The sequence below is a fragment of the Lutra lutra genome, chromosome 2 (assembly GCF_902655055.1).
Source record: "Lutra lutra chromosome 2, mLutLut1.2, whole genome shotgun sequence".
In the NCBI taxonomy this organism is placed as follows: Eukaryota; Metazoa; Chordata; class Mammalia; order Carnivora; family Mustelidae; genus Lutra; species Lutra lutra.
Window position 1 is genome coordinate 199,343,924 of NC_062279.1, and position 12,010 is coordinate 199,355,933.

General features: G+C 40.6%; 1 protein-coding gene across 7 annotated transcripts in view; it reads left to right on the plus strand.

Annotated features, from left to right (window-relative positions):
• Positions 1-12,010, plus strand: part of RUFY3 (RUN and FYVE domain containing 3) — an 83,143-nt gene that overhangs the window by 23,535 nt on the left and 47,598 nt on the right. For 2 of the 7 annotated variants that reach the window (XM_047719476.1, XM_047719472.1), the window contains exon 2: positions 9,924-9,977. The exons of the other annotated variants lie outside the window; for them this stretch is intronic. In XM_047719476.1, coding sequence (XP_047575432.1) covers positions 9,924-9,977 — 54 coding nt within the window. The remainder of the gene's footprint in view (positions 1-9,923; positions 9,978-12,010) is intronic. 7 annotated transcript variants of the gene reach the window in all.

The window sequence follows — 12,010 nt, forward strand, 5'->3', positions numbered from 1 at the left end:
CACTGTTCCCTCTTGAGATTCTGCATGCTGGCATCAAATCTGGAAATGGAAGGCCCCTTGACTTCCTTCATCCACAAGACCTTCTCTAGCATGGGCAACACTCTTCATCTCCTGAATCGTTGGGTACTGTCTGTGCCACTTGATTGAATGCACTTGGAATCATTCTCCAATGATGAATTTCAATCTGTGTGATTCCTCACTTATGAAATTACGTAGAAAGTTCTTTGGGGCAAAATTTTCTTTTGCCTCCTTTAGAAGGCCTCGTGGTACTGTGTACTGTTTATGGCAGCTGTTCAACGACACACTTTGGGTGAACTCAGTGGTACCTCCTAACCCCAACAGATAATCAGTGGCGAAAGAAAGGATTATTGAAATGCCTTCTCTCCATTACACACAATTTATGGGTTTTTTTTTTAACTTTTTTTTATTTTAATTTTTTTTAGTCATTTATCTTCTATTCCAGACTCACTGTATCTTACCTAGAAAATTGAAGTTTAGTGTAACTAATAATTTGTTATTGTTGTTTTCTAATATATCCACGACTAATACTCAGCGCTGATGAGAGTATAGGAAGACTGGGGCGTGGGCTCTGCTGGTAGGCATATACATTGGTGCAGACTTTTTGGAAATCAGTTAATCACTGTGAATCAAGAGACTCAAAAAATTAAGTTCCAGTAATTATACCAGACATCCATCTTCAGGAAGTAATAGAGATACTGATTCAAGGCACAGTTTTATGATTTATAGTAGCAGAACCTTAAAAAGCAGCACAAGTATAGCCGAACAGGAAAATGGCCCAATAAATTCTAAAACGTCTGTACAACAGGCACGAGAAATGGTGTTGTGGAACAATATTTAATGGCATAGGGTATTGTTTAGAATGTAATTTTTTAAAAGCTGTCTCCCAAACTACATACACTGTGGTCACAGTTTGTGTGAAAGGGAGGGGTACACATTCACCACAAGTAAAACAAAATGTATCAAAAATGTTAAAAGTTATTCCCTCTGGATAGTGGAATGACAGGTGATTTTTAGGATATCCTTTATACTTCTTTATGTCTCCCAAATATTCTACAGGAGGATATATTACTATAATCAGGAAAAAATGCTATTTTTTTTTAAAAGCGGAAAGGAAGCTTTTTGAAAACTGTAGGTGTGCGGTCACCCATCTGCCCCATACTTAGGAGTACTTTCCATAACAGGTTCACGTATCCACGAAAAGGAGCAGTTGCCTGAACGCAGGGCTATTGCTTTGAATTCTGTCGTCAGTGTCATCTTTCTATGTGTATGTGTTTGAGTTTTTCCATGTTATAGGCCTGTGTTTATTTACTGGCATGCTTTGTTTTCAGAGCTCGGTTTCTGAAAGCTGCAGCAATGCCCAAGGGTGACCACAGGGTCTAGACTCAAGTGCATTCAGTACAGTATTTGATTTATTCTTTTCAGAAGGGTTCAGAAAAGAAAAACCAAATTGAGAGGATTCTGGTTTTCGTAGATTCCCATTCTTGCTGTTTGCTTTTGATATGGCGCACCTTTCGTAATCTGCCCTCGGCGAGATTACGGGAACGTTTGCTGCCAGCAGCCTGGATGGCCTCAGATCTCCACCGTCAGGGTCTCCAGCTTGTGACCGCATGTGCACCAGGCAGTCTGTGTGAACTTCTCCACGTGCGGACGTGGTAGCTTTCAGTACCGTCTCAGAAGCTTTACTGGGCAAAGTTCTTTGGACAAAGTTCATCCCTTGTTGCTCTGCTGTGGAATAGCTTGGCTAGTCATCCTTTCAAGGTAAGTTTTGCCCACTTTTATAAAGTCCTCTCTGGGAGAGAAATCTCAGCAGAGCTGTGTGAAGCCTCAGAACCGACCATCGTGCTCTCCGTGAAATCAGCTTTTCCTGGGGCGCTTGGGTGGCTCAGTGGGTTAAAGCCTCTGCCTTCGGCTCGGGTCATGATCTCAGGGTCCTGGGATCCAGCTGCATCGGGCTCTCTGCTTGGCAGCGAGCCTGCTTCCTCCTCTCTCTCTGCCTGCCTCTCTGCCTGCTTGTGATCTCTGTCTGTCAAATAAATCAATAAAATCTAAAAAAAAAAAAAAAAAATCAGCTTTTCCTTCTCATTCCAGTTCCTTCCCAGCTCCTTCATGCCCTGCGCTGGGGTCTGCTTCCATGCACTGTCCTTGATCACCGTGACTCACCCTCTTTCCTCCCTGTTGGTGAGCCTTTCCGGACCTTTCTCAGAATAGAGCTTTTTCTTTAACCTTTAATTTGTGCCTTTCTTAATGGAGTTTACATTAACTCTTCTTTGGGCTATCAGCTTCCATGCCAGGTCGTTTCCTCATACCCTAACCACTGACGTATTTATCATTTTCTAGATGTAAATCTGTGCCACATAGGTAACTGCTCAGTGAGGGAGCTCGATTAGAATTCAGCTGGTCAGATTCCAGACATGGGGACCTGTGAGGCTTGGCTGGAAAGGGCAAGGGCTGTTCTCTGCTCTTGGGGTGTGCTGTATTTTGGGTTTTTTGGCAGTGCCTCCATTTGGGGGGGGAAATAGAAAGTATAATGAGGCACGGTTTTCCATTATGGCTCCCCCCAGCCCCCCACCAGTCTACTATGACTGCTATGAAGTACTTTTTTTTTTCCAACAGAAAGCAAGATCGACAGCAGAAAGGCAGGGGAGGGGCAGAGGGAGAGAGGGAGATGCAGACTCAGCAGGGAGCTGGATGCGGGGCTCCATCCCAGGACCCTGAGATCATGACCCGAGCTGAAGGCAGGTATTAAATCAACTGAGCCACCCACGTGCTCCTGAAATACTTTTGAGTACAGAGAAGTAATATGAAAACCTGTTCCTTAGAGTTTTTCACCTTTGAACTTTGCTGGAGAACAAACAAAGATTTGATGAGCTTAGAAGCGCTGTGTAGAGGGACATAGAAATAGATTTGTTGACAAATTGGCCCCTAAGTACTTATTTTTCATTATAATTAACTATTCCCAAATAAAATCTATATGTCAGTGTGCTGAAAATAATGGAGGGTTTTTAAGAAAATGTATATGTTATTGTTATGTACATCTGCATTTTATGAAAACAACTCTATTTTTCTAGTTATGTAAATGATATATTCACACTGTAAGAATACAGAAGAGTATAAAATATACTCTTAAAAAAGGTAAAAAAAAGAATACAGAAGAGTATAAAACACAAAATAGTAAAATTCACCAAAAGTTCTAGCACCTATGGATAACCACAGATTTAGTAATCAGATTCTCTTTTTTTATTAATATATACAGAGTTCACTTATAAGCTCACACAGATTTTACATGTAAAATCGTATCATTCCTGTGTTGTGTGACCTGCCTTTTTTCCTCCATAGTATCTTTCCACATCAGTAAATAAATAGAAATCTGTATCACCTCATTAAATGTCTTCCAATTTTTGGATATGCCATAATTTCTTTGACTTCCTTGTTACAACTTTTAGGTTGTTTCTAAATTTGCCACCACTGACAGTTTGGGTACATCATTATGATTATAATTTGAGCACTTTACTAATTTTCCTTTTGAGATATGGAGTTTCTGAGTCAAATAGTAAGATATTTTTGTTTTTTAGACACATTTCCAAGCACCATAAACATAAAAAAAAATGTCTTTAGTAGCATGGTATCTTGAACTTTCATATTAGCTACTTTGCAACTCATTTTTGTCTTTCCCTTCTGCAGTTGGTTGTGGTTTCTCACAGTACTAAAATCTGAACTTTCCAAAGGAAATAGTTGTGTGTGTGTGTGTGTGTGTGTGTGTGTGTGTGTGTGTGTGTGTGTTTTAAGGACAACTGATTCCGCAGCTATAAACTGCATGATAATATTTTATCTTTTTTCTTTCTTTAAGCTAATGACAATATCCTAAGCAGAAGAGAATGAATTTTACTGTTAAAAGTATAATGAGAAATTTCACATTTTCTGTGATTGCTGGAGTCTGTTTTCTGGGGTGAAAGACTGCTGGGATTTCTCCTTTCTTTCTTCTAGAGCTATAAAACTTAGGATGTGTTCTGCATTTTTTTTTAAGATTTTATTTATTTATTTGACAGGTCACAAGTAGGCAGAGAGAGAGAGAGAGAGGGAAGCAGGCTCCCTGCCGAGCAGACAGGCTAATGTGGGGCTCGATCCCAGGACCCTGAGACCATGACCTGAACTGAAGGCAGAGGCTTAACCCACTGAGCACCCAGGCGCCCTAGGATGTGTCCTGCGTTTCATCTGAGAATTCCATAATGTCTAGTCCTGTGGGCAGCAAGCTTCCCAGTTGAGGGTATCAGACTCTTCATGTTTATTTCTTGCGATTCAGGGAAGGCAGCAGAGGGTCTACTGATGTGGGGGTTCCCCTTTTCCTCATCTCCTCGGTCCCTATCAGCCCATATCCTCCCCAGCCTTCCAGTGTCCCATAGCTGCTCACCCGACTTAGGAATCTATTTTGTCTTCTCTTATCTCTGCAGTACCAATCCCTTTTTATCTAATGTCACAGTTACTTAGTTTTCCTCAAGGGAAGTGTGTCTAGGGATATTTTCTGTTTGTGACTTCTGTACAAACTGCCTTAGTAAAATCCTTTGCTCAGCCTACATACCAAGTATTAAATGGCTCAAGCGTTGCTAACTGTACTAAGAAAGCCTGTATTTCTCTTGTGTCTTTCTCCTTTCACACAGAATACTTTACTTCTAACACTTCTGGTCACCAAATTTGTGTGTGTGTGTGTGTGTGTGTGTGTGTGTGTGTGTGTGTGTGTGTGTGTTGGGGGTTGTGGGGAGGTCCTAACACCACGCAATTCTGTGACACCACCTGGGTGTCCTACTATAGTTTAACTCAGTTCTGACTCTGTCCACCTGGAGACAGTGTCGGATCCCACAGGTTAAGGGCTCAGTCCTGCAAAACTGCCCCCCACTCCAGACACTCATCACAAGTGTAGATCCCCAGGTTACCTACAACTTCTGTCCAGCTGGGCGACAAATCAGAGGCTCCCATGACCTCTTTCCCCTTAGATTCAGTTATTTGCTAGAACAGTTCACAGAGCTCAGGGAAACCTGAGGTTTGCCGTTTAGTAAAGGATATGATAAAAGGATACAGATGAACAGTCAGATGAAGAGATACATAGGGAGAGGTCTGGGAGGGTCCCCAATGTAAGAGCTTCTTCCCGGTAGATTTGGGGTGCGTCACCCTCCTGGTATGGAGACGTGTTCACCATCTGGAAAGCTTTCAAACCCCATACTTCGGGGATTTTGTGGCGCTTCCCCACATAGCATGATCAGTAGACTCCGTTTCCGGCCCTTCTCTCTAAAGAAGTGGGAAGTAGGACGGAAAAGTCCAAGCTTGTAATCATGACTTGGTCTTTCTGGGCTCCAGCCCCCATCCAGGAGCCCACACCGAGTCGCCTCATTAGAACAGAAGTGCTCCTAGTGCTGTTATTCCTTAGGAACTCGCAAGGGTCAGGAGCCCTGTGTCAGGGACTGGGGAGGAAGACCAAACAGAGATTCTCATTTAAATCACAGGATCGCAGTGGCTTAATGTTACCTTTTTCAGGACCATTGGTGTTTCTTCACTGATGTTTTTGTTTTTACTCTACTGTGGGGAAAAGATAGATCTTGACCTAAATTACTAGTTTATTAGAACAAAACCTCTTAGCATTTTTAAAAACTACTTTGGTAGTTCCTGTGCTAATATTTGTATTACCAAGCTAATTGTGTATTATTAGTTTAACAGCACCTCCTCTGTTAAACCTGTCGTTTGGTCTGCTTATGTTGACTTGTTTTTTCCACCACGTTTAATACTTATTTTAGGGTCTTTTTTTAAAATCCCACTCTATTTGCTTTCTTAATTATGGCAGATATACTTAGAAGAGTCCAGCTTGTTAGCCAAATGAGAATACAGGGCATATGTTGGTTTCTTGTAAAGGCAAAGTCGACACAATACCTAGGAGTGGCTGAGTACTTTTGCTAGCTTTTTTTTTTTTTTAGCTATATTTTCTTTTCTTTTCTTTTTTTTAAGATTATTTATTTATTTATTTGACAGACAGAGATCACGAGTAGACAGGCAGGCAGAGAGAGAGAGAGGAGAAAGCAAGCTCCCCGCTAAGCATGGAGCCCGATGTGGGGCTCCATCCCAGGACCCTGGGATCATGACCTGAGACAAAGGCAGAGGCTTAGTCCACTGAGCCACCCAGGTGCCCCCTTTAGCTAGCTTTTATTTTCACAAAAGTCCTTTAAAGAGTTATTTATGATCAGTAGTTGGGGCTTCAGAAAGATTTTCCCCCAAGAAACTGTAATACACTTTGTAAATCAGAGACACCTAGCCTCAAGGAGACAGTACAGCTTGGTTGTATTTGTCTCTAAACTTGAGTGTAATTTGGTTGTCTATAGTAATGACATTCCTGAAAAAAACCATGTATCAAAAAGAGAGCTCTCACAGCCCTGGACATGGAAATCGTGGAGAAGCACTTCGAGCTCTTTCAAGCATTTCTTTTCTTTCTTTCTTTCCTTTTTTTTTTTTTTTTTTTTTTTTTTTTTAAGATTTTATGTATTATTTGACAGAGAGAGATGCAGCGAGAGAGGGAACACAAGCAGTGGGAGAGGGAGAGGGAGAAGCAAGCTTCCCGCTGAGCAGGGAGCCCGATGCTGGGCTCAATCCCAGGACCCATGGATCATGACCTGAGCAGAAGGCAGATACTTAACAACTGAGCCACCCAGGCGCCTCTCATTCAAGCATCTCTTAAGAGAGAAGGAGGTTGTGGAGCCTGGATGGCTCAGTGGGTTAAAGCCTCTGCCTTTGGCTCAGGTCATGATCCCAGGGCCCTGGGGTCGAGCCCTTCAGTGGGGATCTTGTACCCCCCCCCACCCCGCCTGCCTCTCTGCCTACTTGTGATCTGTCAAATAAATAAAAATAAAATCTTTAAGAAAAAAAAAGAGAGAGAGAGAGAAGGAGGTTCAGCTAATTCCCTCATCCAGAAAGAAAAGATGGAATTACACAGGGCCCAAGGCCTTGTGAGAACAGCGGCCTCAAATCTTTATCCATGTCAGAGCCAGGGACCCTTCTACGAGACCACACTGCCATTGCCACCAAGCAGATATTTTACAGTACTACCTAATCAGTCTGCTGACTTAGTCATTCTTAGACCTGAAACAGAACCATAGCCCAGAAGATAGTTCACTGAGCCTCAAATAAGCTATGCTTCCTAATTCGGGGCTCTCGTACAGTTCCAGCCTTGTCTCTTATCTCTTGACTTTGAAAAATGACTTTGTTCATGCGCATCTCATGAGTCTGTTAGGTACAGCATTTCTGACCATTTAATCCAAGCGTCTAGAGTGGAGGGGTGGTCCTGATGTTTCATCACCAGACTCTTGGCACTACACACGGTGACAGTCCACTTGGCATTTCCAAGCTTTGCAACTCCTTTCCTTGTCAGTTAGTGCTTTGAGTGGGAACTGAGGCTGTTTAGCTAGAGTAACTTCAGAAGCTCCCTTTACTATTTCACATTTACAGTATGTATTTGATATAGGTCTGATTGCTACAGCTCTGAATTATGCACCATCGATAGAAAAATTGTAACGCAGGCCTCTCTTCTGTAGATTATTGTTCTCTGAAATTTGTGAATAGGTATTGTATGACACAAAGTTATTAGAGATTTTTAGATCAGGCAAAACATGCTCGAAAGCAACCAAGTATTATCCCTAAGAAAAATGAAATGTTCTGGGGGAAAAGATAAGAATTGCCCATGGTACTACCATCTTCAACTCATGTATTTAGATACTTTCATTGTTTTAATAACTTGAACATATTCCAGAGGGCATAATTTTTTTTAATATTTTATAAATCCTTCTTTGAGAAGGTTGTAAAAGAACATCACAGTATCCATTCCTTATTGTAATGAAATGCTGAGCACGTCACGGTAAGTAGAGAACAACTTTGGAAGGAGAAAAAAACACCTTTTTTAATCTTTCGGGGGAGGAGAGCTCTTTTAAATTGATTCCTTCTCTGACACAATTTTTAAATTTGTTTTAAAAGCATAACAAAAAATATATCTGATTGGAACAGACTGGGAAACTGCTGTAGTTGGGACATGGCAAGGGGAAAGTCAGAGAGACCCCTTGTACTCAGCACCCCTCCCTAACTAGAAATTCATTTTCCAGAGTTCTTCTGTGCACAGGTCTTGGAGGACCTCTGTATTTTGCTTTGATAACTAGGTAGACTTTATTAGGTGACAAATACAGTTTATAGGTAAAGAAAATGTAGGATAAAATAGGAATATTCACCTTACTGACTTTCACTAACTTTCACAAGGTCAACATAGCAAGTCCTTTTTTTTTTTTTTTTAAAGATTTTTATATTTATTTATTTGACAGATAGAGATCACAAGTAGGCAGAGAGGCAGGCGGGTGCGGGGAGGAGGAAGCAGGCTCCCCGCTGAGTAGAGAGCCCGATGCCTGCTCGATCCCAGGGCTCTGGGATCATGACCTGAGCGACCTGAGCTGAAGGCAGAGGCTTCAACCCACTGAGCCACCCAGGCGCCCCAACATAGCAAGTCTTTGGAGTAAACTCATGTGATAGTTAAGATTATATTCTTGTAATTCTGTAATCCTACGTAGTATAAATCTGTAGCAGGAGATTCTACTTGAAAATGATATTTTAACATTAATTTACTTTAAAAATAATAGTAACTAATGCTGATACTGTGCTTTTTCTATATGAAACACTATCTTTATTACATATATATCGACAATTGCAGAATCCAAAAAAGCTCTGAAAACCAAGCATTTTTCGTAAATTTGCCTAGACTCATTTGGTGCTAAAACATGACCTAAATTTATTTGAGGCTATTATAGACATTATTCTTTCTTTTTTTTATTAGTTATTTATTATTAAGTAAAAATTAACCAATTAAATTACAGTGATAACTTAATAAACTGGTGAGAAATGATAAATTCTTTTCTAAGATCATGATTCCGTGTTATTGCCTCAGACCCTATGGTGGTTTCTGTGGTATATTTTTCAGGAAGGAAGGTTTATTGTGGACAAAGTATCCTTTGCCCATTTTCTCATTTTTATTATGCTTCACTTTCTGACAATTTCTCTTTATTTGCTGCATATTTATACATAGGAAATTCACATGATTTTGTGTTTGCATATGAATATTGCAATAGTGTACAATATAATAGCTTCAGAATTACTGCAGGAGAAGCTGGTATACTTTTCAAAAAATTTCTATAGGTTCTCAAAATTTATTTCCAAACAGTCATCCTACAGCTTTAAGACACAGAGTACTATTATATTGTAATCTTCGTGTTCTTTCCTGTCCTTTTGCCTCACGTGGAATATTCTGTGTACAAGAACATTGAATTTGTAGTAAAAGGAGAGAGTACTTTTATAAGTGATTTGTCTTCAAAGTAGCATCGTCTCCTTTATTTTTGATCTGGGGAAGAATTGGGGGGATGGAGGGCTTTGGGAAAGGTATTTAGATTTTTCTTTGGTTATTTTAAGAAGAGTCACTAGTTTGTATCATGACATTTGGCCTGAGTCTAAAAAGCATTCCCTTATTTTCCAGCTTCACTGAAGTGGTCAAAACAAACGTTGAATGAAATCAACCTTGTGTGCACTTAAAAGATACCAACAGACTAGTCTTGATTTTCAGTGGGATGTGCATCTTTGTTATCTCTTCCTAGAAATTTTGAAATTATTTTAGCTTTGAAACAGATTTAATAGTCTTAGTTGATATCTCTGCTTGATGTCCTACTCCTCCTATGTTCCCAGCCCCTTTCACTGTTAATCTCTGGGTTAAGCTGAAGCATTCTAGGAAATCTCCCTTTCGGTTATCCCTTTTGAAACCTTGTTTTTAATAGCACTTTTCTTTCTTGGCTTGCATGACATTTTATCTTTCTTTTCCTTTCTTTTTGCCGTTTGCAAAGACTCTTGGGAGGATTTGACAGATTTGGTGGAGCAAATGCGCGATGATACAGAAGGTGCGTGCCACACCAACATCTTTCAGCTTTTTCCTTTCCTCTTTTTCCTTTCTTTCTTTTCTTTTCTTTTTTTAATTTCTAACCACCTTTTGATTGTTTTCCATAAACCAGACTGTCTGCTTTAGGTTTTGTTTCTCATGGCAATAACTGGAGTAGTAAGAAATATTTGCCAGATTTTCCAAACAGGTGCCTGATTCGAACAGGGTTAGGGTTTTCAGAGTCTTACATTTAAAATCTTTCTCCTTGTGGTTCCAAGCACAATGTCATAAGTACATGTTTATGCTGTCCCTTTAGGATGTTTGTTGATACCATGTTTTAAGGGGAGTTTATTTCAAGTTATATCAAATTTTCTATGGCTTTTTGTTTTTTCATTTATTTGTTGGGAAGATGTAAATCCTTTTATCTTTCATGAAAGTATATATTCCTTTGAGTTCCACAGTATCAGAAACAGATCCCAGGAATCTGAAGTATCCAGTCTGGAATGTTGTTCAGATTTGCACATTTCCATAGCATTCAGCACTTTCAGCTTGGTCCTGTAATAGCATTACTTTCTGGTGGAATTACTTTAAAGAGTAGCACCTATGTTCCAATATATGAAGGTTCCCCACACCAAGAGTTATTTCTTCTGTAATAGGCACCTAACTTTAGGGAGCTTGAGGTAATTTACATAATTTATAATAAAAGTAGAAAAATTGAAATTTGGCTCTACTTTACTGTATCATTTTATATTCTCCCACTTTGCCTGGGCCCTGAAGGTCCCCCAGCTTCAGCACACAAACATCCCCTGGCCTGCGTGCAGACTGAGTGGCCCTTTCACTGCCTGTGCATGAGGGCATCAGCCTCCTCTCCTGCCTTGCTCCTGCAGTGTTTCACCCGGAGCATTTAATGCCTTCCTCTCCGCGCCCCCCCCCATGCATCCTCCCTCTGCCCAACACACCTGTCAGTCCAGATGGGAGCGCCTCAAAGGAAGTGCTCCTTGACAGCTGTGGCCCACATTCGTTTCTCCATTCACCAAGCCTGCAGGACTTGGAGCTTGAGCCTTTTTACTTGTTCTTCTTGTGTGTTTATCGTCCCTAGTTCAAGTGTAAAATCTTTATGTCTTAAACTTCTCAGTGTCCCTGTGAGACCTGGGATGGTACTGTGCTCAGTCCCTTTGGTCGTACCAGACAAGACTGCCCATGCCCAGTAGTATCTTCTTCATCATTGTACTTCGAATGAGTAAATTATTCTAAGTTTCATCTCATTTCCTATAGTCAAACTGTGTCTTTATTCCAACTTTGATTCTGCTTTTATTGTAACTAGTTGTGTATAATTCATTGAAAAAAATGAATATTAACATAGTTGATTGGCAGTTCATAGACAAAGGAAAACGAAGAGGCGGGGGTGTTGATTCATTCTCGAGTAGCGTTTACTGTTATGTTAGTGGCTGTTCTGATGATTTACCAGGCACCACACAAGTGTAAGGTTTTGATTCCTTTAATAGGCTCGGCCCTAAAGAAAAGTGCTTCATAAAAGCCAGCTAATCTGTGCCATTCTTTTTTTTTTTTTTTTTAAGATTTTATTTATTTGTCAGAGAGAGAGGGAGAGCGAGCGAGCACAGGCAGACAGAATGGCAGGCAGAGGCAGAGGGAGAAGCAGGCTCCCCGCCGAGCAAGGAGCCCGATGTGGGACTCGATCCCAGGACGCTGGGATCATGACCTGAGCCGAAGGCAGCTGCTCCGTGCAATTCTTGAAGACTTCTTCCCTAGGACTCAACCTGGCAAAATTCCATTTCTTTAATACAAAGTACCACTTCAAGAATCAAGCCTACTGTGAGAGGCAGCCTCATCTTTTTCATTGTGTTTTTGAGGGAATTTTTGTGAGTGATTATTGTAGGTAAAATCAGAAAGGGGAATAAGATGAATTGTAACCGTATAACACATTAAAAACCCAGAAGTTGTGAACTGTCTCAATATTTTGATGATCTCAGTGGATTACCAGTCACATAGTATATGGTAATGTTGGTCAAGAATGTATTTTCAGAAAAAAAAGTC